The 24,899-nt window shown below is 42.1% G+C and overlaps 1 protein-coding gene across 2 annotated transcripts in view; it reads left to right on the plus strand.

Annotated features, from left to right (window-relative positions):
* NPR3 (natriuretic peptide receptor 3) overlaps positions 1 to 24,899 on the plus strand; it is an 80,818-nt gene that overhangs the window by 24,857 nt on the left and 31,062 nt on the right. For both annotated transcript variants that reach the window (XM_038744148.1, XM_038744149.1), the window contains exon 3: positions 5,564 to 5,730. In XM_038744148.1, the coding sequence (XP_038600076.1) occupies positions 5,564 to 5,730 (167 nt within the window). The remainder of the gene's footprint in view (positions 1 to 5,563; positions 5,731 to 24,899) is intronic.

Here is a 24,899-nt window from a genome sequence, read left to right on the forward strand (position 1 = left end):
CTCAGCACTTTTACATCAACATAACACTTATGCACTCCCCCCTACCTGTGGCCCCTCTATATGTCTCCACACATGTTTCTCACTATTTAAACATTTATTTATCCTCACAACCATTATTCCTTTCTCTTATTTTATCAGTAAACTGCTCGGTCTTCCCCCCTGCCCCCAACTAGACTGCAAGCTCCTGAGGAAGGGGATCAAAACTGAACTCCTCGCCTTCCCTCCCCCAAATCTTCTCCTCCACCCAGCATTCCTATCCCAGTTGACAACAGAACAATCACCCCCTTCTCCCAAGCCTACAACCTTAGAATTATCATTAATTTCACCTTCTCTTTCAGCCCCATATTGTCTGTCCTCAAATCCTGTCAGATTTTCCTCCACCATATAGCTAGAATTTGGCACTTCCTCTCTATCCAAATAACTATCAGTGATAACCCAGGTACTTTTATATCAGCCTCCTTGTCAATATCCCTGCCTCTAGGTGCTCCTCTTTCCAATTCATACACTCTGCAGCCCCAATCAGTTCTGATGGTTGCTCATGGTTGCCCATGCCCTCTTTGTATAAAGTAATAATAATAATGGTGGCATTTATTAAGCACTTACTATGTGCGAGGCACTGTACTAAGCACTGAGGTAGATACAGGCAAATTGCGTTAAACTACCCTAGGCAAGAGAAAATGGTTAGGTAGAAAATAAGTGTTTAGTACAATGCTCTGCACACAGTAAGCCATGGTATTATCAATAAATACCATGGACAGAATGGATAGAAAAAATCATTTTCTTTATGCCACTTAACCGGTTCACTCCTTTCTACTTATCTGCTCTCTTCCCTGACTCATCTTACACTCTTCCTTCCTCTCAAGCTATTCTACACGGTGGGCCCTTCATTCATTCATTCAATCGTATTTATTGAGCGCTTACTGTGTGCAGAGCACTGTACTAAGCGCTTGGGAAGTACAAGTTGGCAACATATAGAGACGGTCCCTACCCAACAGCGGGCTCACAGTCTAGAAGGGGGGAGACAGACAACAAAACATATTAACAAAATAAAATAAATAGAATAAATATGTACAAGTAAAATAAATAGAGTAATAAATATGTACAAACATATACATATACACAGGTGCTGTGGGGAGGGGAAGGAGGTAAGGTGGGGGATGGGGAGGGGGAGGAGGAGGAGAGGAAAGAGGGGGTCAGTCTGGGAAGGCCTCCTGGAGGAGGTGAGCTCTCAGTAGGGCTTTAAAGGGAGGAATAGAGCTAACTTGGTGGATGTGAGGAGGGAGGGCATTCCAGGTTAGGGGGAGGATGTGGGCCGGGGGTCGACGGTGGGACAGGTGAGAACGAGGCACGGTGAGGAGGTTAGCGGCAGAGGAGCAGAGGGTGTGGGCTGGGCTGGCTGTTAATGTCAGCTGTTAACTGCAGCAATACTGAAACCAGCTCCTTGTGTGCTCGGTCACAAGCCCAGTGGAGCAGAGCCCTGCCCTCTTCATCCTTAATATTCACATCCACTTTTTTCGATTTGATGGGCCCTGTTCTTGGTCTCCCACTGCGGACAGGCTCTCTCACTATTCATGCCCCTCCAACTGGACATCCCTCCCCTTTCAAATCTGACAGACCACAACTCTCCCTATTTTTGAAGCTCTTCCAAAATCACATCTAAAAATCTAAAAAAAAAACCCCAGGAGGCTTTCCCTGATTAATTTTTAATCTTCAACCATTATGTCCCCGCCAATTGCCACCTTGACACCTCCACACTACCTACTCACTTAAGTTCTCTCTATCTCTTGTGTATTTACCCTATCTATATAGCTTAGCACTTACATATGCACCTCAGTTTCTAAAGCACCAACTCATGTACCTATCCCTTTCTCCTCTTCTCCCTTTCTGTATTGATTTTTGTGTCTGTTAGGTAATAAGATCCTGAAGGGCAGGGATCAGGCCTACTAATTCAACTGTACTCTCCCAGACTCTCATTATAGTACTCTGCACACTATAGGTGCTCCATAAATACTGCTGATTGACTGTTTGATTGAGTTAGCTTGAATGACAGCTGCTGCCCGAGGCTGCAGATACCACGGTCCCTTTTTCTCCTTCTCATCCTCACAGCCAGCCAGCCTAGGCTCTGGGACACTACCCTGATAATCCTCAGGTTTATTATAATGCCCAGGGAGAGGGTGGAGGGGTGGAAAACTCTTTGTCAGCCAAGTTTATGTCAAAATTCCTAGGTGGGACTAGTACAGTTGTTGGGTGTGTTTCCAAAAGTATTAATTTTGTCCACAGGGCGCAAACTCCTGCCAAAATTATTGAGTGCTTACTGTGTGCAGGGCACTCTACAAAGCACTTCAGAGAGTACAATATAACAATATGACAGAGTTAGAGAAGCAGCGTGGCTCAGTGGAAAGAGCCCGGGCTTTGGAGTCAGAGGTCATGGGTTCAAATCCTGGCTCCTCCAATTGTCAGCTGTGTGACTTTGGGCAAGTCACTTCACTTCTCTGTGCCTCAATTACCTCATCTATAAAATGGGGATTAAGACTGTTAGCCCCCTGTGGGACACCTGATCACCTTGTAACCTCCCCAGCGCTTAGAACAGTGCTTTGCACATAGTAAGCGCTTAATAAATGCCATCATTAGTTCAGGGATTCCCACAATGTTCCCTGCCCATAACAAGCTTACAGTCTAGAGGACAAATGCTGTTGATTGATTTTCCTTACCAAATGGAGTTAATAGTTTATACAAACTCTTCCTAATTCTGCCATAATTGATTTGTGGGTTTTATAATGAATTGTCTTCTTTGTCATCAATGGACTGGGCATGCATTTTGGAGTGTGAAGTTGGAAGTTTTGGCATTTTTTTCCTTTCTCCCAACTGTAAAAAAAAACCCAATGGCATTTCCTTTGGTAACTGGCACTGCTCTTAACTTTTCTTTGATTTTCTCTTCTGAAAGTGTTATAATAATAATAATCACATTTATTAAGCACTATGTGCAAAGCACTGTTCTTAGTACCGGGGAGGTTACTAGGTCATCAGGTTGTCCCACGGGGGGCTCACAGTCTTAATCCCTATTTTACAGATGAGGTCACTGGGGCACAGAGAAGTTAAGTGACTTGCCCAAAGTCACACAGCTGACAATTGATGGAGTCAGGATTTGAACCCATGAGCTCTGATTCCAAAGCCTGTGCTCTTTCTACTGAGCCATGCTGCTTCTCCCAATCTAAACAAAGATTTGGATCAATCAATCAATCAATCAATCATTTTTATTGAATGCTTAGTGCATGCAAAGTACTGTACTAAGTGTTTGGAAGAGTGCACAACAACAAAATTAGCAAACACTTTCCCTGCCCGTAATGAACTTACAGCCTAGCAGGGGAGAAAGACATTAATATGAATAACTAACTTATAATGTATAATTTAAAGATAATATGTATGTAAGTGCTGTGGGGTTAGGGGTGGGGCAAATATAAAATAATAATAATAATAATGGCATTTATTAAGCACTTACACTGTGCAAAGCACTGTTCTAAGCGCTGGGGTGGGATACAAGTTGATCAGGTTGTCCCACGTGGGGCCCACTGTCTTAATCCCCATTTTCCAGATGAGGTAACTGAGGCACAGAGAAGTTAAGTGACTTGCCCAAAGTCACACAGCTGACAAGTGGCAGAGCCGGGATTTTGAACCGACGACCTCTGACTCCAAAGCCCGGGCTCTTTCCACTGAGCCATGCTGCTTCTCTACGTCCAAAGGTCACAGATCAAAGTGCACAGATGATGCAGAAGGGAGAATGGGCCGGGGAAAAGAAAGCTTATTGGGGAAGACCTCTTGGAGGAGATAGGCCTTAGTAATCCTTCGAACGTGGAGAAAGTGGAAGAGGAGGGAGTTCCGGGCTAGGGGGAGGACGTGGGAAAGGGGTCGGTGGCGAGTTAGACGAGAGCTGGGCAAAGTGAGTATACTGGCTCTAGAGGAGCATAATGTGTGGGCTAGACTGTAGTGGGAGATTAGTGAGGTGAGGTAGGATGGAGCGAGCTAGCTGAGTTCTTTAAAGCCAATGCTAAAAAGTGTCTGTTTGATGTGGAGGTGGATGGGCAGCTACTGAAGGTTCTTGAGGAATGGGGAGACATGAGCTGAATATTTTTGTTAATAATTTGTTGATTCAGGGAATGTGTATAGCAACTCTGGTGCATTTTACTCTTCCAAGTACTCTGCACAGAGAAAAGGCTCAATAGATACCACTGATTGATTGCTCTTGCCTTAAAAATACTTTGATTCCTACAGGTCTCTTGAAGTTGAACTTCAGCTTCAACTTGAAGTGTGGGCTGTTTGAGCTTGTTCACACTAATGGGGATAGGTTGGGAGAGGAGGGATGGGACCTTCAGGAAGAGGAGAAATTTTAGGTCACCCAAAGCACAGCTTTCCCTAAACAGACAGAGCCAATTACCTGATATAATGAATGGCCTATTTTAGTCAGTGGGCTGCCAGGTTGACCTTAACTGGCTGCCTGTAGTGTCAAGAAAGGCTAGCAATTTTCCCGTCTCCCTTTCCCTCCCCCAGTACACACTCACAGTCACATTCAAGGCAAAAAGACTGCTATTCTGAGATATAGTTTCTGAAACATAGATCTGTTAAAATTAAAAAAAAAAAGAAAGAAAAAGAGCAAAGGAGATACTGGAACTTCTGGTACAGCTCACCTCTGAAAACCCTTCCAACTTTCAGCAGTCAAGAGAGGGTGTAGGAATTTCAGTCTGAGATTGTGTTCAGGAAGGTGCGCCTCTGGGAGTCCCAATCCAGAAATCTGGGTTTCTCCCTCTGTTTCCAAGGAAGCCTAAAATAATCATGATAATTCACAGCAGCAAAAGCCTTCTTTTTGGCTCCTCGCGGGTTGCTTGGATTTTTCAATCAAAACTCATTTTTATCTGTTTAATTCCCCTGGGGGTCAGTAAAGGAGGATAATTTTGAAATGGTATTGGCTGAATTCAAGTTAATACTGAGCTCTGTTTCAGTGAATCATTAATATATGATGATGTATGTATGAGGTATGCGGGGTACTTTATAGCATTGAAAATCGGTCTAACCAACTTCCTACTCTGAAGAGATTCCAGGGCATCATTAATTTAATATTTCTCTCCAGTGCCAGCTTTCAGATGTTTAATATGTATGAATTTGCAGTACAGAGTGAGAATAGGTAATTATGCGATTACACATTTCTAATTTAACATACAAATTATTCTAAGTGTTTAAAGAAAAGACCTGGAAAAATGGGATTATAAAAAAATCATTTCTTTCTCTTGCAATCCTGAAAGTTAGGAGAGGAAAATCCCATTTTCTCAGCTCAAACAAGACAGTTAGACTGTTATTGATCAACAGAGGTGCATGCAGGGAGGCTTCTCTTATCTAGGAAATCTTGAGATTTTCCACAACTACAGTTAGTTGCAAAAACATGACAATACCTCTGGCCTTGACGGCTATCGGCTCAAAGCAGCACGTAGCAAACATAGCAGCCAGAAAAAAGGAAAACGGCTCCTTTATGGCGACTGGCTTGGAATTGTAAATATTTTTATTTCTCCCTTAGGAGATGGCTCGTGGAAGAGAGGAGACAAACAGGACCTTGAAGCTAAGCAAGCGTACTCATCCCTCCAAACAGTTACCCTACTGAGGACAGTGAAACCTGAGTTTGAGAAGTTTTCCATGGAGGTGAAAAGTTCTGTTGAGAAACAAGGGCTCAATGAAGAGGATTACGTAAGTACTTGATTAGGAGCCTAGACCTTTAACATCCCGAAAACAGCCTTCTAATTAAATCAAAGGTGACAAAGTGTCCTATTCTGAACCATTCAAAAATTCCTGGTTTCATGTCTGAAATTCACTGTTGCCTTCTGTGTACTTTTTTGGGTCGATTTTCCCTTCCCGCCCTTACCTCCTCCCACCCCCAGTCCTTCCCCCACAACACACACACACACACACACTTTTCCGACCTCTGTAAAAAGGGAAAATTGCTCTTTGTGTGTGCTTGTGGTTGCACAGAGAAGGGAGTGTGTTGGGAGAGGAGGTGGAAGATCGTGCGCAATACTTCAGTCATTTTTGTGGCATGAGTTATTTATGGCTTTTGAACATTTTTTTTCTCCTATTTCTTTTTCGTATGTATCGCTTGCCTATTCCTCTCTTTCGCGAACACTCCCCTTTAACTTTTACTGCAAGTTATTTCTCTCTAAGACTGGCTTAAGACAGCAATTGTGCTGGAAAAATTTTCCTTACGTGTGAAAACACAATAACCACAAGTACCTAAATGTGGTTTCCAAAATTGAGATGTCCAAACCGAGGTGGAGGAAGCATTCTGATATTCTGATATTTGGGCATATGGATATATCACAATCATCAGCTGGTACAGGTGTCTTCAGCTTTCTGGCATTTTTACACCTAGAATAAGAAAAGGTGATTTGGAGACCAAAAGAACAATTCTGGTCACTGTCTCTGGCGGAAGCAGTACAATGACTAGAGGGGCAGTGTGGGCTAATAGAAAGAACAAGGGATTGGGAGTCAGAAGACCCAGTTCTAGTCCCAGTTCTTCCACATGTTTATAACTAGTGGGCAGGGAGCACGTCTATCAACTCTGCTATATTGCTCCCTCCCAAGTGCTCTGCACACAGTAAGCACTCAGTAAATATTAGTGATTAGTTGATCTATTTAATTGTGACCTTGGACAAGTCACTTAACTTCTCTATGCCTCAGTTGCCCCATCTGTAAAGTGAGGATAAAATCACTGTTCACCCTCCATTTTAGACTGTGACAGAGACTGAGTTCAATCTGATTTTTATCTATCTACCCCAGCCCTTACCACCATGCCTGACAATCATCTCAGAATGATAAGAGTTCACTGAGGCATTGGGTATTGGTTACATTTCTCAGCCAGTTGAAGGACAGTACGTTCAAGTTCAAAAGAGAAATTGGAGTTCAGCAATGGACTGTCTCTAGAGCTGCAGATCTGTTCATTCATTAGTAATTATTTGTACTTCCCAAGCACTTAGTACAGCTCTGCACAGAGTAAGTGCTCAATAAATACAATTGAATGAATGAATGGATGATTTATTGCTCCCCTCCTGTGTGCAGATCACTATACTAGTTACCTGCTAGGTGCAGAGCACTGTACTGAGTGCCTAACATGTGCAGAGTACTATAATAATAATAATAATGGTACCTGTTAAGTGCTTATGTACTTGTTAAGCACTTACTATGTGCCAAGCATTGTTCTAAGAGCTGGTATATACAAGGTAATCAGGTTGTCCCACGTAGGGCTCATGGTTTTAGTCCCCATTTTACAGATGAGGTAATTGAGGCATAGAGAAGTTAAATGACTTGCCCAAGGTCACGTAGCAGACAATTGGTGGAGTTGGGATTAGAACCCACATCCTCTGACTCCCATGCCCATGTTCTTGCCACTAGGAACAGTGCTTGGCACATAGTAAGCACTTAACAAATACCATTATTATTATTATTATGTGCTTGGGCAAGTACAATGAAAGTAATATACATTGCCCCTGTCCTCAGTGAGTTTATATTATTATGGCATTTGTTAAGCACTTACTAGGTGTGCTAAGCAGAATTATACTCTAATTCGGGAGACATAAGCACTTAGTATAGTGCTCTGCACACAGTAAGCGCTCAATAAATACGATTGATGATGATAAACTATATTCAAACAGTGTTAATCTGCCATGAATTCACTATAAAACTCTGGATATGGGACAATGCTTTAGTTCCATAGTACCAGTCTTTTTTAAATTCTGCTATGAAATAACTAGCCAGCATTTGTAAAGCCTTTTTGAAAACATAGGGAATTATATAAACCCTAAATAATAGTCTCTGGCATGAAAAATAATGTCACCCCGTGCTCCAAAGGCTAAAGCGACTTCAACCTTACAGTATAGCTCAGTCTATTTATTTGATTATAGCCTAATTCACCAAATCCTTTCGCCAGCATCCAAGGTTCTAGGGTCTAGCTGAATTGAAAGCATCAACTTATTGAGCTTCTGGGTGAGGTTTTTTGCAAATGCAGTGAAGCAATAGGTCCATTTGTGTCTTTTGAATAATACAATGGTCTTATCATCATCATCATCATCAATCGTATTTATTGAGCGCTTACTATGTGCAGAGCACTGTACTAAGCGCTTGGGAAGTACAAATTGGCAACATATAGAGACAGTCCCTACCCAACAGTGGGCTCACAATCTAAAAGGGGGAGACAGAGAACAAAACCAAACATACTAACAAAATAAAATAAATAGAATAGATATGTACAAATAAAATAAATAAATAAATAAATAGAGTAAATAAATATGTACAAACATATATACATATATACAGGTGCTGTGTGGAAGGGAAGGAGGTAAGATGGGGGGATAGAGAGGGGGACGATGGGGGAGGAAGGAAGGGGCTCAGTCTGGGAAGGCCTCCTGGAGGAGGTGAGCTCTCAGCAGGGCCTTGAAGGGAGGAAGAGAGCTAGCTTGGCGGATGGGCAGAGGGAGGGCATTCCAGGCCCGGGGGAGGACGTGGGCCGAGGGTCGATGGCGGGACAGGCGAGAGCGAGGTACGGTGAGGAGATCGGCGGTGGAGGAGCGGAGGGTGCGGACTGGGCTGTAGAAGGAGAGAAGGGAGGTGAGGTAGGAGGGGGCGAGGTGATGGACAGCCTTGAAGCCCAGGGTGAGGAGTTTCTGCCTGATGCACAGATTGATTGGTAGCCACTGGAGATTTTTGAGGAGGGGAGTGATATGCCCAGAGCGTTTCTGGACAAAGATAATCCGGGCAGCAGCATGAAGTATATTTTTGCCTCTTACTGGTTTGTATGTGACTGCTGGAGTTTGGAAAACAAAATGTATTTTAAAACCATTTCACTGAGTTTGAGCCGTAAGGCTGCTTTAGCTCTCTAGGCAAATGCATGAATATAAATATACATATATCATTTCATGCATATTATGTAAATATATATAATATGTTTAAAACTGACTTGAAATTAAACATACTAAAAGGTCACTGAGTCCTGACATGGGTTACTACAATATTTCTCCATTCAGCTATTCTAGTGTTATCAATCAATCCTATTAACTGAGTGCTGACTGTGTGTGGAACACTCTATAATAATAATAATGATGATGGCATTTATTAAGCACTTACTATGTGCAAAGCACTGTTCTAAATGCTGGGGAGGTTACAAAGTGATCAGGTTGTCCCACGGGAGGCTCACAGTCAACACCCATTTTACAGATGAGGTAACTGAGGCACAGAGAGGTTAAGTGACTTGCCCAGTCACACAGCTGACAATTGGTGGGGTCGGGATTTGAACCCCTGACCACTGACTCTAAAGCCTGGGCTCTTTCCACTGAGCCACGCTGTTTCTCTAAGCATATGGGGGAGTAGACACATTCCCTGCCCATGACAAGCTTACCGTATAGAGGAGATAGGCATTAATACCAATGATCTATCAATTTATTGATCTGTACATATGTACATATGTCCTACGGGGTTGAAAGTGGGTCAAATATCAAATGCCCAGAGGTCACAGATCCAACTGCATAGATGATGCCAAAGGGAGAAGGATCTGGGGAATAGAGGGCTCAATTAAGGAAGGCCTCTAGACGGAGATGTGATCATGTTCCACCATTTACCTGAGAAGACTGGTCCATTATGAAGTTTCTCAGGAGTTAGGAATTTCATGAGAGAGACACATACTCCACTAAGATGTCCCATGGCTATGATGGCTCTACTCTTTTTTTGAGGATTATATGGATAATTTTTGCCTTAAAATAGCATCACTCTTTGCCTTATATTCACACACATGCTAGGAGAGTTAGTTTCCTCTTTAAAGTAGACTAAGGCAAAGGATTAGTAGAATAGTCCGTCAGTCCATCGTATTTATGGAGTGCTTACTTACTGTGCGCTGAGCACTGTACTAAGCCCCTTGGGAGAGTGCAATTCAACAATATAACAGACACATTCCCTGCCCACAACCAGTTCCCTGCTGCATGTGGAGAGCAAATGGAAATAAGCAATCAATCAATCAATCAATTGTATTTATTGAGCACTTACTGTGTGCAGAGCACTGTACTAAGCGCTTGGGAAGTACATGTTGGCAACATATAGAGATGGTCCCTACGCAACAGTGGGCCCACAGTCTAGAAGGGGGAGATAAGCAATCATCTATGTTCTCATTCTACAAATTCAGTTAATATTGACTGATTGCTTGAGTGACCGTGACACTGAATTACATGCTCAGCACTGCAGGGCAGCACTTAGAACAGTGCCCAGTGCTTAGAACAGTGCTTTGCACATAGTAAACACTCAATAAATGCCATTATTATTATTATTTCAGGCCTGGTTTATCTGTATAAGTGAACCTGCAGTGGTTTCAGAGGTTCTGGCAGCCTTGACACTGCTTCCGCTTGTTGTAGCCCTCTTTAGTGCCTGTTGGAACTAGACTGTGAGCCCGTCTTCTAGACTGTGAGCCCGTTGTTGGGTAGGGATCATCTCTATATGTTGCCAACTTGTACTTCCCAAGCGCTCAGTACAGTGCTCTGCACACACCAAGTGCTCAATAAATACGATTGAATGAATGAATGAACCCCTACTGCCTGGGAGGAGGGTCTGCAGTAACACATGCTGGCAACTTCAATGTGGGTACGGATTCAGCATGGCTCAGTGGAAAGAGCACGGGCTTTGGAGTCAGAGGTCATGGGTTCAAATCTCGGCTCCACCAATTGTCAGCTGTGTGACTTTGGGCAAGTCACTTCACTTCTCTGTGCCTCCGTTACCTCATCTGTAAAATGGGGATTAAGACTGTGAGCCCCCCGTGGGACAACCTGATCACTTTGTAACCTTCCCAGTGCTTAGAACAGTGTTTTGCACATAGTAAGCACTTAAGAAATGCCATTATTATTATTATCCAGGCTAAAGAGAGAAAATACCTATTGGGGGCATGGATGGGGAGATTAAGTGCTGAATTGGGATTTGAGGTCAAAAAAACCGTTTTTCACCTGACTGCCATTTCAACACGCACACACACACACACACACACACACACACACACACACACACACGTCTTTTCAGAGAATCCTAAATTAATTAGAAATCTATACAGATATTCATCTTGACTGAAGGTTGGGCATATGAACTGTTACCGCAGATGAGGTAAGAATATCATTATAAATATGGAACAAAGGCAAGCAGGAAAGACAGAATAGGGAGGCATTGTGGTCTAATGGAAAGGGATTGGGAATCAGGACACCTGGGTTCAAGTTCCAGTTCTGCCTTTGGCCTGCTCTGCAACCGTGGACAAGTCAAGTGATCTCTCTGTGCCTCAGTTCATCTGTCATATGAGATTAAATTATAATCTCTTTCTACTTCTTGGTTTGCTGGAATGCAACATTATAATAGCTAGACTTTAAGACCCTTGAGAACAGGTATCATGCTAATTAACTCTGCTGTACCCTTCCAAACTCTAAGTTTAGTGCTTTTCAGTACTCATCTTCCCACCCAAACCCTGTCCTCTGCATGTTTTATCCTTCACTGTAGACAACACCATTACCCGCCCTGTCTCACAAAACTGTAACCTTGGCAATATCCTCAACTCAGCTCTCTCATTCAACTCACATATTCAGTGTGTCCCTATGTCCTCTCAGTTCTTCTTTCATGTCACTAAAATTCACCCTTTCCACTAAATCATCTTTGTTCTTCTTTCACGTCACAAAAAATCCACTCTTTCCTCTCCATCCAACCGCCATCATGTTGATCTGTGCACATTATCATATCACTCCTCGACTACTGCATCACTATCCCTGCCTCCTGTCTCTCTCCACACACTCTGCTGCCTGGATCATTTTTGTGAAAAAATTCAGTCCACCTCACGTCAATCAAAAATCTCTAGTGGTTGCCCATCCATCTCCTTATCAGACAGAAACTCTTCACTAGCTGGAATGCCTGTAAAACATTCAATCATCTCGCCTCCTCCTACTTTACCTCACTAATTTCCTTCTACAACTCACCCCGCAAACCTCACCCCTTTAATGCCAACCTCAAAGTCTACCACTGTGCCTCAAAGTCTTCTATCTCACTGCCAAACCCTTGCTCAAGTCCTTTCTCTCCCTTTCTCTAGGATGTAAACTCACTGAGGGCAGGGAATGTGTATGCCATCTCTGTTTTACTGTAATAATAATAATAATAATAATGGTACTTGTTAAGCCCTTACTATGTGCAAAGCACTGTTCTAAGCACTGGGGGGATACCAGGTGATCAGGTTGCCCCACGTAGGGCTCACAGTCTTAATCCCCACTTTACAGATGAGGGAACCAAGGCCCAGAGAAGTTAAGTGACTTGCCCAAAGTCACACAGCTGATAATTGGCAGAGCCAGATTTGAACCCATGACCTCTGACTCCAAAGCCTATGCTCTTTCCACTGAGCCATGCTGCTACCCAAGTGCTTAGTACAGTGCTCTGCACATAGTGAGTGCTCAATAAATATCACTGATGATATTATGACAGGCCAACCCTCTCCTTTCTTTTAAAGCTTTGTTAAAATCACATCTCTTTCAAAATGCCATCCCTGACTGATTCCTTATTTCCTCTGCTCCTTCTCCCTCTTGTGCCACCTATACATTTGGATCTGTATCCTTAAGCACTTGATATTCACCCAATCCCAAGCCCCACAGCAGTTGTGTACAAATCCATAATTTGTTCAAACATCCATTTACCTTCTCTAGACTGTAATCTCTTTGTGAGCAGCAAATGAGTCTACCAACATACAGTAAGCACTCAATAATTACCGTTGATTTATTGATTGATTTGCACACAGTAGGGACCACACAGTAGGGACTCAATAAACACTGTTACTTGTCTGATTTGACTGAGTGCTTCATATGAGACAGGGACTGTGTCCGATCTGGTAATCCCGTATCTACTTTAGCACATAGTAAACACCAAATAAATGCCATAATACTAAGCCAAATATTTTAAAGACATCATGAAATGGTGCAGAGAGACAACTTTCAGACATGAGTCTAAGGGAATTGGTCCCAAGCTAATTAGTGGGATTTCCACTAACTGAAGATCACCCTGTTTGAGTTTCAAGCTGTTTCAGAACACTGGACTGTAATCTCCACTATTTCACACCTCCTCTTCTTGGAAACTGTTAACAGGAATAGAGGATCTGTTGTGCCCACACAACAGCCCTTTTGGAAAATCTATAGCTGCTTGTGATGACAGAGAGTGGATGCTGTCATTTGGAACTAAAAGCCTTTTGACATGGAGACCGTGAAAGGCTAACAGTCTTAGGCTGTGGAGCAATTCCTGCTACCTGAAAGTATGTAAAATGGTTTAAAAATATCTGTCCTGAATCCTCGAAAGCACTGGCTAGCTGGGTTCTTGAACCTAGGTATGGAAACAGCATGTGACTGTGTGACTTGGATACGAGGAGTTGTCAGCGGAACATGAGTCATGTTAATATAGTGGGACATATGCCGTGCACTTGCAGTTGTTGCTCTGCATCGCATGTGCAAACAGGACACCTTTTCATAGGTTCATTGACTTATTTTTCACCTTTAGCGCCTCTCCAAATGCACACACATTGTTTCATTGAACTAAATCAATCAGAGCCAGTGAGGGGGGTCGCACCCTCAGTTAGCCCTGCTGACACCTTAAGGTCAATGGCTCCACCCACAAAAGACAGCATGCTTGAATAATATTTCATTCAATCGTATTGATTGAGCGCTTACTGTATGCAGATCACTGTACTATGTGCTTGGGAAGTACAAGTCGGCAACATATAGAGACAGTCCCTACCCAACAACGGGTTTACAGTCTAGAATAACAATTGTGGTATTTGTTAAGCACTTACTAAGTGCCAAGCACTGTACTAAGCTCTGGTGTGGATACAAACAGTTTGGGTTGGACACAGTCCCTGTCCCACGTGAAGCTCACAGCCTCCCCGTTTTACAGATGAGGTAACTGAGGCACAGATAAGTGAAGTGACCTGCCCAAGGCTACACAGTAGACAAGTGGTGAGTCAGGATTAGAACCCAGGACCTTTTGATTCCCAGGCCCGGGCTCTATCTACTATAGAGAACGTGCTGCTCTCAATCCTGCCTTTGCATGTTAGTAGAATATTGCATCACCCAGTGTGGCAGAGAAAAACTGGACCCCTAGAAGAAAGTGCTGAAATTTAGTTTGTGATGTAAAATTGCATTTGTTGAAATTATCTAGTAAACATAACTGATTTAGTCTCAGACTCATATTTCTGTCCTCCAACAGTCTTAGTCTGAAGGTTCCGGTCAGTTCTTAAAGGCTGACCTATACCTGGAAAATGCAGAAATGATGGCAAATACAAAACCAGACTTGGGTCCCTTAAATCTTATTTTCTGTTAATCAGAGATAACTAGACGGGGGGTGGGGGTGGGGATGAGTGAAAATAGAGAGAAGTGTATTATACCATTTGCTGTAAACATAAGTGATAGATAAATAGTGTCGAGGGTGTAATAATTTTCATAGACTCACTGGACTGAGGAAGACCTGGAAAGATCATCTCCTCTAAACCATCCCTCCAGCCAGAACTATTACCTAAGCCATTTTAGAAAGATGGGTGTCAATCTCTCAAAAACCTCTAGGAAAAGAGATTTCACCCACACCACCTCAATCTGTAGTCAGTAACTTCTTTTCTTTATGGCTGAATCTGAATCTTGCCTATTGAATCTTAAACCCATAGGTTTCCATGGAGAATTCTAAAAACTAGTCTCCATGGGGAAAGCTAAAACTAGTCTCCATATTCTCCACGTACAGTGCTTCTTCACATATTTAATATCTGTAATGCCTTATCAGACAGCTTTCAAATCTCCATCTTGGAGTATTGTAGTCGCTTGCATCCATGCATTAGGGCATCCCTTAAGAATTCTGTTAATGTCAATCTAGTCCAGCTGCCAGATGAACCGCTGCTCCAAGCGCTCAGTACAGTGCTCTGCACACAATAAGCACTCAATAAATATGACTGACTGACTGAATGAATGAATAATAACACATACACAACCATGTTCTAGAATGCAACAGCAAGGGATGTGGAAATTTATGTCTGCATTCATTTCTGATTTTCTGGGTAACTCCAAAGATGGAGCTTATCACTGAAAGTCCTTGAAATCATTCATGTCAAAGCTTCTATGTACGTTGGAAAACACTTCTGGAGAACTATTTCTCAGAATCAGCAAAGCACCAACAATGAGTGTGTTTAAAGGATGAGACTATGTACCAGCCTGCACTTGGCACACCCTACAAGTATCTATTCTTAACACAGACCTTTTGGTTTTAAGGCTTAGTTGGGGAAGGTTGGAGGAGATGTTATTTTAATAAGGTTTTGAAGATGGGGAGAATGAGGTCTGTCAGATAGACTGTAAGCTTGTGTCTGTTTATTGTTGTACTGTATTTTCCCAAGCACTTAGTAAAGTGCTCTTCTCACAGTCAGTGCTCAATAAATACGATTGAATAAATGAAGAGGGAGGGAGTTCCATTCATTCAATCATATTTATTGAGCACTGACTGTGTGCAGAGCACTGTACTATGTGCTTAGAAAGTACAATTCAGCAATAAAGAGAGACAATCCCTGCCCACAACGGGAGAGGCGGGATGCGGGCAAAACATCAGCTGCTAGATAGATGAGATCAAGGTACAGTGAGCAAGCTGTCATTAGAGGAATGAAGTGTGTTGGCTGGGTTGTACTGGGAAAGCATTGAGATAAGGTAGGAGGGGGCAAGGTGACTGAGTGCTTTAAAGCCATTGGTAAGGAGTTTCTGTTTTATGCAGAAGTGGATGGGCAATGATTGGAGGTTCCTGAGGTGTAAGGAAACATGGATTGAGTGGTTTTGTAGTAGTATGTTCCCAGCTGCCTTAAAATGAACTATCTTTGGGCATGGGGGCTATGTTGTATGTTCCTTTTCTTGTCTTAAACAGGCCCTAGAATGTATGCTCCTTTAAGACCAGGCCTATGTCACCCAAATGCTCAATACATTGCTCTGTACATAGTAAGCACTCAACAAATATCATTGATTAATTGATAAAGTCAAACTTGAGATCTACCCATTGTCCTGGGCACCTGCTGTGTGTCGAGAACTATTCTGGTGCTCAGTGTGTGAAAAACATCAAACTAGTTGCCTATACCGATTCGCTACCACGTGTAGGACACTATTCACAATAGAAAAAAAAAGGCATGGGTCCTTGCCCTCAAAAGCTTACAATTTGCTGAGGATCACTGACTGCAGGAGGGAAGCCATTGGAGAGGACACAGACCATTTACCTTTCCTTCCCTTCTGCTACAATCTGGCTCCTCCTGGCCCCTCATCCTGTCTAAAGGGGCTCTTGCGGTTGCCATGACTCCCCTAGGTCTCTAGCTACCGGGGGGAAGAATCAATCCATCAGCCAATGATATGTATTGAGCACTTACTGTGTGCAGAGCACTATACTAGGTGCTTGGAAGAGTACAATACGGTAGATCAGGTAGACATGTTACCTACCCTCAAAGAACTAACATGAATATGAAGGAAGGGACCAGCGTGGCTCAATGGAAAGAGCACGGGCTTTGGAGTCAGAGATCACGGGTTCAAATCTGCCAATTGTCAGCTGTGTGACTTTGGGCAAGTCACTTAACTTCTCTGGGCCTCAGTTCCCTCATCTGTAAAACGTGGATTAAGACTGTGAGCCCCCTGTGGGACAACCTGATCACCTTGTAACCTCCCCAGCGCTTAGAACAGTGCTTTGCACATAGTAAGCGCTTAATAAATGCCATTATTATTATTATTATTATTTATCTCGTCCCATCCTCTAGCCCTCCTGGTGGAATCCTGGGCGAGTCACGGCAGCTGGAGGAGTCTCCTCCATCTCAGCTGTTTGGCAGAGATGGAGGCAGGGGAATGGCTCTGCCACATGTCTGCTGGCAAATCACTTCACTTCTCTGTGCCTCAGTTACCTGAGCTATAAAATGGGGATTAAGACTGTGAGCCCCTTGTGGGATGGGGACTGTGTCCAGTCTTATTAGCTCATATATACCCCAGCAATTTGTACACTGTCTGGCACATAATAAGCACTCAACAAATTCCATAAAAAGGGCAGTTTTAGCTGCTCTCTCTCCTGCTGTTACTGCTGCTGTGTGCTGTGTGTGCATATGTGTTTTGTGTTCAGCCCACACCAAGAAATGAGTTTGACATGCCTTCTCTAGAGTATAGGCATGCTTTAACTTTTTTGTTAAATGTGGTAGCCCAGAGTAATTCATTTGGAGTTTTATCAGCCTTTCAGATGTAATGAGTACCACAGTTTTTCAGTCTATGGGATTTCCTCCAAGTGTTAAAAATTACCGAATAAAATTTCAAGTGTTGACAAAGTCTCATCAACGAAGGAGTATATCTGAAGAGGCCATGCAGAGGTAGAAGCAAAGCAGAGGGCTCCTTGATTTATTGCATCAGAAGTCTAGAATCTAAACTCATTGTGGACAGGGAATGTGTATACAAACTCTGTTGTATTGCGCTCTCCCAAGCACTTAGTACAGTGCTCTGCACATGGCAAGTGCTCAATAAATAACATTGGTGATGATGATGATCAAGTCAGCATCACTTGCCATTAATTTTCAGAATACAAAAGGCCAATTTTCAACCAGTTTACCCTGAACTCCTGTTCAGGGCATACTTCTTCTGGTAATTTCAAAACCACATTTGTGCTCCCAGATTATGTAATTAGGTACTCTCTGTTGAATTTGTCCTTGCAAAGACATGGCTGCATGTGCAGTTTGGCAAGTCCAAATTAGAAGTCCAATTTGATGGGCAAGAATCTTGGTCAAAAACAAAAATGAGAAATAAAGACATTTTCAGTTTAGAAAGACATGCTAGTACATTTTAATTAAATAATGCTTCACCCTTAGTGCTTTGGCATTAACCTTCAGTTTCATACTCCTTAATGCTACCTCTGTTCCTAACTAGGGGGAGGATTTGTTAAATGCTGTTTTTATTTCTAACCAAGTATTCTGAGTGGGGATGATTGAATAGCCTTGGATATTTGCTTTTCTGAGGTTAGTAGGCCACCCATCACTTGTTTTTTCTTCTTATTTAAAAGATGAACATTTAACTAATTGAACAAACATTCCGACCTGGTCAAATGCACAGCCTCATTGTTGTTCGGTTGAATGGGATGCATTTTCTCTTATTCCCTGTCTATTTCCCAACACTCAGAAACAAAATGGTAGGTCAGTGTTGTTGAGCATTTGTCTAGGCAAAGGTTGAGAGCAGAGTCAGGCCTTAAAAAATTGTTTAGATACGTCCAATGTTACCATTTTCAAAGTCCAAAATAGTTATTCTTAACATCTTAAGGAAGCTTCCTCAGGGAAGAGGCAAACAATTGAATTTATTGAGCACTTACTGTGTACAGAGCACTGTACTAAGCACTTGGGAGAGTACAGTGTAGCAGAGTTGGTAGAAATATCCCCCGCCTACAACATGCTTACAGTCTAGAGGAAAATGCTGAAGGAGCTTGCTGCAACACCAGTTTCTGCATATAACAAAACAATGTGGGAGGCAGTGTTGCTCATAAAGCTTATCTGATCATCATTAAAGACTAAGCCAAGCATTTTGCCACACATAGTCTTCTGCCATCTAATTTAATTGGAACTGTCTCCCTGCCAAGATTTTTAGTTAGCACTATATTGTTAATGAAATTAAAGAGAAAACGTGATGTCTACAGAGTTGTGTGTGTCACACTTCGGGAAAGATTAATGACAGACAGACTTTTATGTTTCTTCTGACTGCATTACAATAGGAGAGGGGATTTCCCCCCCCACACACATACACCATTTTCTATTGCAACTACACTGGAGAAGTTTGTCCAAATGACTAGGTCCATTCAGTGGCTACATTGCCTTGCTAATTTGCATTTAAAAGAATAAAAGTCAACCTCAAATTGTCATTGTATTGCAAGAAAAAAGAATCCCATGCCACCATTTAATAATGGCAAAACTCTTAGCAAAACCTAATTAGGAGTATTCTAAGGGCTCAGGAGTGGAGATTACTTCTTTTAATTACTGACGCTAGCCTAAGGAAAGTTGTGTTTATAGGACTATCTAAATAAAGTACTTTTGTTTTTGTTTTTTAAAGTACAGTTTTCTGTACTTCCCAAGCGCTTAGTAGAGTGCTCTGCACACAGTAAGCACTCAATAAGTCCGATTGAATGAATGAATGAAAGGCTCAACAGAACTGAATTTCCTCACTAAACAGAACTACCAGTTTGTTAGATCTCCTCTGCTAGTGTTTGACTTACCTATTTGTTTGATGTCTTCTCTTTAAATCTTTCTGTTTCTCTGAGTTTTGCTTGCTAAGTACCAATAGGAACCACTGTCAGTAGAATATGCATTTCTTGATTCTAGTGTTTTAACTCTGAATTCAGAAAGGGGAAAATAAATTGGGCAAAAATTGTTGTTCAGTAACCTGAAGGTTGTTTGGGTTTTTTTAAGTCTTGTTAAGTTTGAGAGTAAACAGCATTACTCACAGGTTAAAATAAGAGTTGGCTCTCTTTCACTGGTTACATTCCTAAAGAACACTGCATTAAGGAGAAATCACATTATAGTGCTTGTGCTATGTCTGACACCATGTATATGTGCCAAATTGTTTATTCTGACACAATATCACAGTGTATCCAAGCATGTACTTGTTGCTGGAAGAACATTTTCTCCTTCCACAATAGTGTTGCAAGTCAAAATGCATAATGAAAAATAGTGATATTTATTTGAATCATTCCAGGAAAACATCAACTTCTGCATGCATTTATCTAGATATTTCATGTGTTAACACATGTCTACTCCATTTCCCTTTATTATTTCCACTACCTTAAATTTTTCTTAATGTCTATCTCCCCCTCCAGCCTGCAAGCTACTTGTTGGCAGGGATTATGTCTACCAACTCTGGTGTATTGTACTCTCCCAAGTGCTTAGTTTCATGCTCTGTACACAGTAAGTGCTTAATAAATACCATTGATTGATTGGTTGATGTGTTGGAGGTGGGAATATCATAGGCCTAAACAATTCAGGTGATTGCTTCAGTTCCCTATTTTACAGGCTCAAGAGATTCTTTGGTGATCATTAGACCTGCCCCAAGCACCCTTTCATTATTAGCTAAGGAAACTTTTCATAGTACAATTTTTGCATAATTTACTTATTGGTCATTTATGTGCTGGCAAAAAGTACATGGTTGGAAAAAACTCCAGTGAATATGGAACTTTCTGTTTAGGTAAAATAGATCATGGACTAAAAACTATTGTTTTCTCTAAGTTTTGTCTTTGTAGAAAGTCTCATGAACTAAAACTATTGGGTGTTCTCTAAGTTTTGTCTTTGTAGAAAGTCCTGTATTCAGGGAATATCGTACATTTTTGGCTTTTCAAATATTCTTGCTTTCTCCTCAGTAAAATAGTCTGACAGAACCTGGATTTTGTAAGAGCAGGACCTGTAGGTCTGCCATTCTGTGGCCACCTTTTGAGTGGGGTTCCCAGGTTTTCGTGAGTTTTCACTTGTCTGCAGGGTCATGGTTTCTCCTTAGTGAATTTTCATCTTTCCATCCCATCTTCTGCCATCTCTGTCCTCCCACTCCCAGAGAACTTGGGTCCTTATCCAAAGCTGCTTCTTTAACCATGGGATAATGCCCTAGTTGGTCCCAATCCCACAATGACCATTTACCTTGGAATCAGTAAACTCTTTAGAGGTAGAAGGCAAATGCTCTTTCTGGCTTGCTAGATTAAAATAAACACTAATGTGACATGAAAATTTTTTTTTAATTAAAAAAAGGTAAATTTCCACTCTGGCAATGAAAATAACTGGGATGTTGGTTTAGAAGGACCTCTCAAAAACCTGGGAATTTATGAATTATTTTAATTACAGGGGGGTACCTACCTTCTGGCATCGTGTTCTATCCAGTCAGATGCACATTGTCAGAAAAACGATACCTAATTTTACCGTGTTCATTCATTCAATTGTATTTATTGAGCGCTTACTTTGTGCTAAGCACTTTAGTATTTTGTACTAAGCGCTTGGGAAGTACAAGCTGGCAACATAATTCTATCTGAAATACAGGGTAAAACATATATTTTAGCAAAAAACATGTACTTCCATTTATTTTTGCTTTACCTAACAAAATAAAAAAAAATCAGCAAAAGCAAAGTCAATTAAATAAACCGCTTAAGGAATTTAAAACGTAAGAACACGACCAGTGCTATTACTGGCTCAGACCAACCAGACTGGTGTCTTCGACAACGGCAAAGTCTGTACCATCTAATCTTCCTAACTTTTACCTCTACATTCCAAACTTTTCCTTTTAGTCGCCTGTTATGGACTGTTCATCCATAAGTTTCTCCAAAGCCCCCTTGAATCCACTGACATTTTCTTCCAACACAACTTTCTGTGCACAAATTCTATATGCTTACCCCACACCCCCAGGTAAAAAAAGTGTGTCCCTTTGTTGATTTTTAATCTCCCTGCCCTCAAGCTTTAGTGGATGCCCCTTCATCCTGTTGCAAGATATAGGAATGGCAATTCTACACTGCAATCTGATCACAGTCTTTATGATTTTGTAGAATTCAGTCCTGTTGCCTCTCAGATATCATCTTCCCAGAGAGAAAAATCCTAACTCTTGCAGTCTATCCCGATAAAGACGCTTCCCCATTCTCCTGAACATCTTGATTACCCTTCTCTGTACTTTTATACCTTCTTTGTACTCTACTATATACCTTTTAAGTATCAATAATTAGCACTGTTTATGGTATTTGATAAGTACTTACTAAGTGGCAGGCAGTTGCTAAGCACTGGGATAGGTACAAGCTAATCAGGTCAGACACAGTCCAGGTCTGAATCTCCATTTTCCAGTTAAGGTAACTGAGGCCCAGAGAGGTGAATTGACTTGCCCAAGGCCTCACAGCAAACAAGTGGCAGAGTCAGGATTAGAACCCAGGTCTTTCTGACTCCCAGGCTCAATCTCTATCCACTAGGCCACTCTACTTCTCTGTATACTGCATTCCAGGTGCCGGTGCATTATGATTTTATATAATGATGAAACTTTGCCTTTTGTTCAGATTTTTATTCTCTTTCTGATGTTGCCCAACATTGGGTCAGTCTCTTTGCCTGCTGCTGGATATCAGGCAGAGATTTCTTTTCAGAGTCTGTGACCGATTAGCCCTAAGTCCATCATCATGTAGTTGTATTTTAGATTATTTTCCCCAGGTGCATTGCTTGCACTTGCTCACATTAAAACTCATCTGCTATTTTTCAGCCCACTCACTCAGTTCTTGAGGTCTTTCTGGAGTAAGATCTGGAAGAGATTTGCAGTCTTTGAGATTTTTACTGCACTCCCTCTTCCAGAAAATTTATGAAGATGCTAAACAAAACGAGTCCTAGCACATGTCCATGGGAGGCCACACTTCTTACACTTCTCCATGTTGAAAAGTGGTTGTTTGTTTCTACCCTCTGTTTTCCTACCTTCTAGCCACTTTCCTATTCCTTCTAGAATATTCCCTCCAATGATATGATTACTCAGGTTTTTTAAGAATCATAGATGAGAACACTGACAGAGGCTTTTGAAAATCCTGGGATATTGTGTCTACCGCTTGCCATAATAATAGCAATAATAATAATAATAATTATAATAATCATGGAATTTGTTAAAGTACTTACAATGTTCCAGGCACTGTACAAAGCACTGGGGTAGATACAAGATAATCTGGTTGGACATAGCCCATGTCCCACATGAGGCTCACAATCTTAATCCCCATTTTCCAGATGAGGTGATTGAGGCACAGAGAAGTGAAGTGACTTGTTCATGGTCACCCAGAAGACAAATGGCAGAGCTGGGATTAGAACCCAGTTCCTTCTGATTCCCAGTCCATGCTCTATCCACTAAGCTGCGCTACCTTCAATCCATATACTTGTTTGTTTCACTCTAGAACTCCAATAATTTATTGAGGCACTGCAATGTCACTGAGTTTTGCCCCACAATTAAGAGGGAGAGAGGCACTCACAAGTGCCCCTCCCTGAGCAAGTTTAATTAAGCAGCTACCAAATGCCTTATGGGGTATCAACTTAGATCACAGGCAAACCAGCCATTCAGAGGGAAAGATTGGGAAGGAGGAAGTGGGTTCAGATAACTGGGGAAGAAGACCTCCAGCCATTTTGGAGAGGGAGGGGTTTTTATGGTATTTGTTAAGCACTTACTATGTTCCAGGGTCTGTTCTACGCACTGGGGTAGATTCAAGGTAATCAGATTGGGTATCTTCCATGTCCTACATGTCTCACATTGTTCCCCCCTTTTAACAGATGAGGTATCTGAGGCACAAGGAAGTTAAGTAAGTTCCCCAAGGTCACTCAGCAGGCAAGTGGTGGAGCCAGGATAAGGGCCCATGTCCTTCTGACTACCAGCCCAGGATAAGAGCCCACGTCCTTCTGACTTCCAGCCCATGCTATTTGGAGTTGGGGTCATGCTCCTGGAAGGTTAGAAGACCTGAAATGTTTAGAGATCCAGAAATTAGGACTCCAGAGGAGCAAGGTTCCTGACCCTGAGTGGGAGAAATGGCAGAGAAACCCTGGTATCGAGGGAAGCAGTATGGCACAGTGGAAAGAGCACGGGCTTTGGAGTCAGAGGTCATGGATTCCAATCCAGGCTCTGCCAATTGTCAGCTGTGTGACTTTGGGCAAGTCACTTAACTCTCTGTGCCTCAGTTACCTCATCTGTAAAATGAGGATTAAGACTGTGATCCCCTGTGGGACAACCTGATCACCTTGCAACCTCCCCAGTGCTTACAACAGTGCTTTGCACATAGGAAGTGCTTAATAAATGCCATCATTATTATCCAAGGGTGAGAGGATGAGACTGGAATTTCAGACACACTAAGAGAAGAAGGGAAATGACCAGAGGAAAGAGAATTGAAGGATGCCTACAAGTAGAGAGGGTTCTGGGTGGGGAAAAGTGATAAAGATAGGGAAAGGTGGTTTGGATCACAATTCGGTTTATGTTTTACCCGACTAATGTGCTAAGAATACTTGCAGAAAGGGTATGTGTTTTTAATAAATATAAAAACATTTCTAGAGCTCTGATGCTGGTGTTTGCCTGCTGTACAGGCTGGAGGAGAAGCTCCAGGTGCTGAGGAGTTGTGTAGATTTGGGAAGCAAAGGGGAAGGGTGGGAGTCCTTTTTCTCTGACTTTCTTGGAGCCATCTCTTGGATGGGGGAATGGTAGGCTAGATACCATCTGATCTCCTTGATTTTGGAGAAATTCCTACTCGTCCTAGGAAGGGAAGAACTGGAGGGCTGTATTACCCTTCAGAGGCTAACGGTGGTCTGGGCACTCCTAAAGTGATTCCAGATGATATTTTGGCTGAGATTTAGGACTGAATACCCTCAGAAACATCACAGGCACAATTTTCCTTAGAGAAACGCTGTTGCCTGTACATAATAGGAGAAATGATTGATTCTACCCAACTGTCAAGTTAAGAAGTGAGACATTCTGGTCCATAATTCCCAGAATTACCATGAACTTTTTCTCTTAATGGTGTTACACTGGCTCTATGCCAGTGCTTCAATAGAGTGGCTGTTTGTAATGATAGGTTCATTATTTCACCAGGAGTTCCTCAACTTCCCCTCCACATCTTCCAGAGGTCTTGGGCAGATTCCATCTGGTCCCATTAATATTTTCATTTGGTCTAAAACATCCTTGGGTCCCCACAGTGTGAGTCACTGAGTCTGACCTGCCTGCTACCAAAAACAGTTTGGGCACAGGAATCTCTTTAATGTCTCCAGTAAAGACTGAACTAGAGAATTGGGTTGTAATCTCCTTTTTATAGTGTTTGTTAAGCGTTTAATATGTGCCAGGCACTGT

The sequence above is a fragment of the Tachyglossus aculeatus genome, chromosome 3, assembly GCF_015852505.1.
Source record: "Tachyglossus aculeatus isolate mTacAcu1 chromosome 3, mTacAcu1.pri, whole genome shotgun sequence".
Lineage (NCBI taxonomy): Eukaryota > Metazoa > Chordata > Mammalia > Monotremata > Tachyglossidae > Tachyglossus > Tachyglossus aculeatus.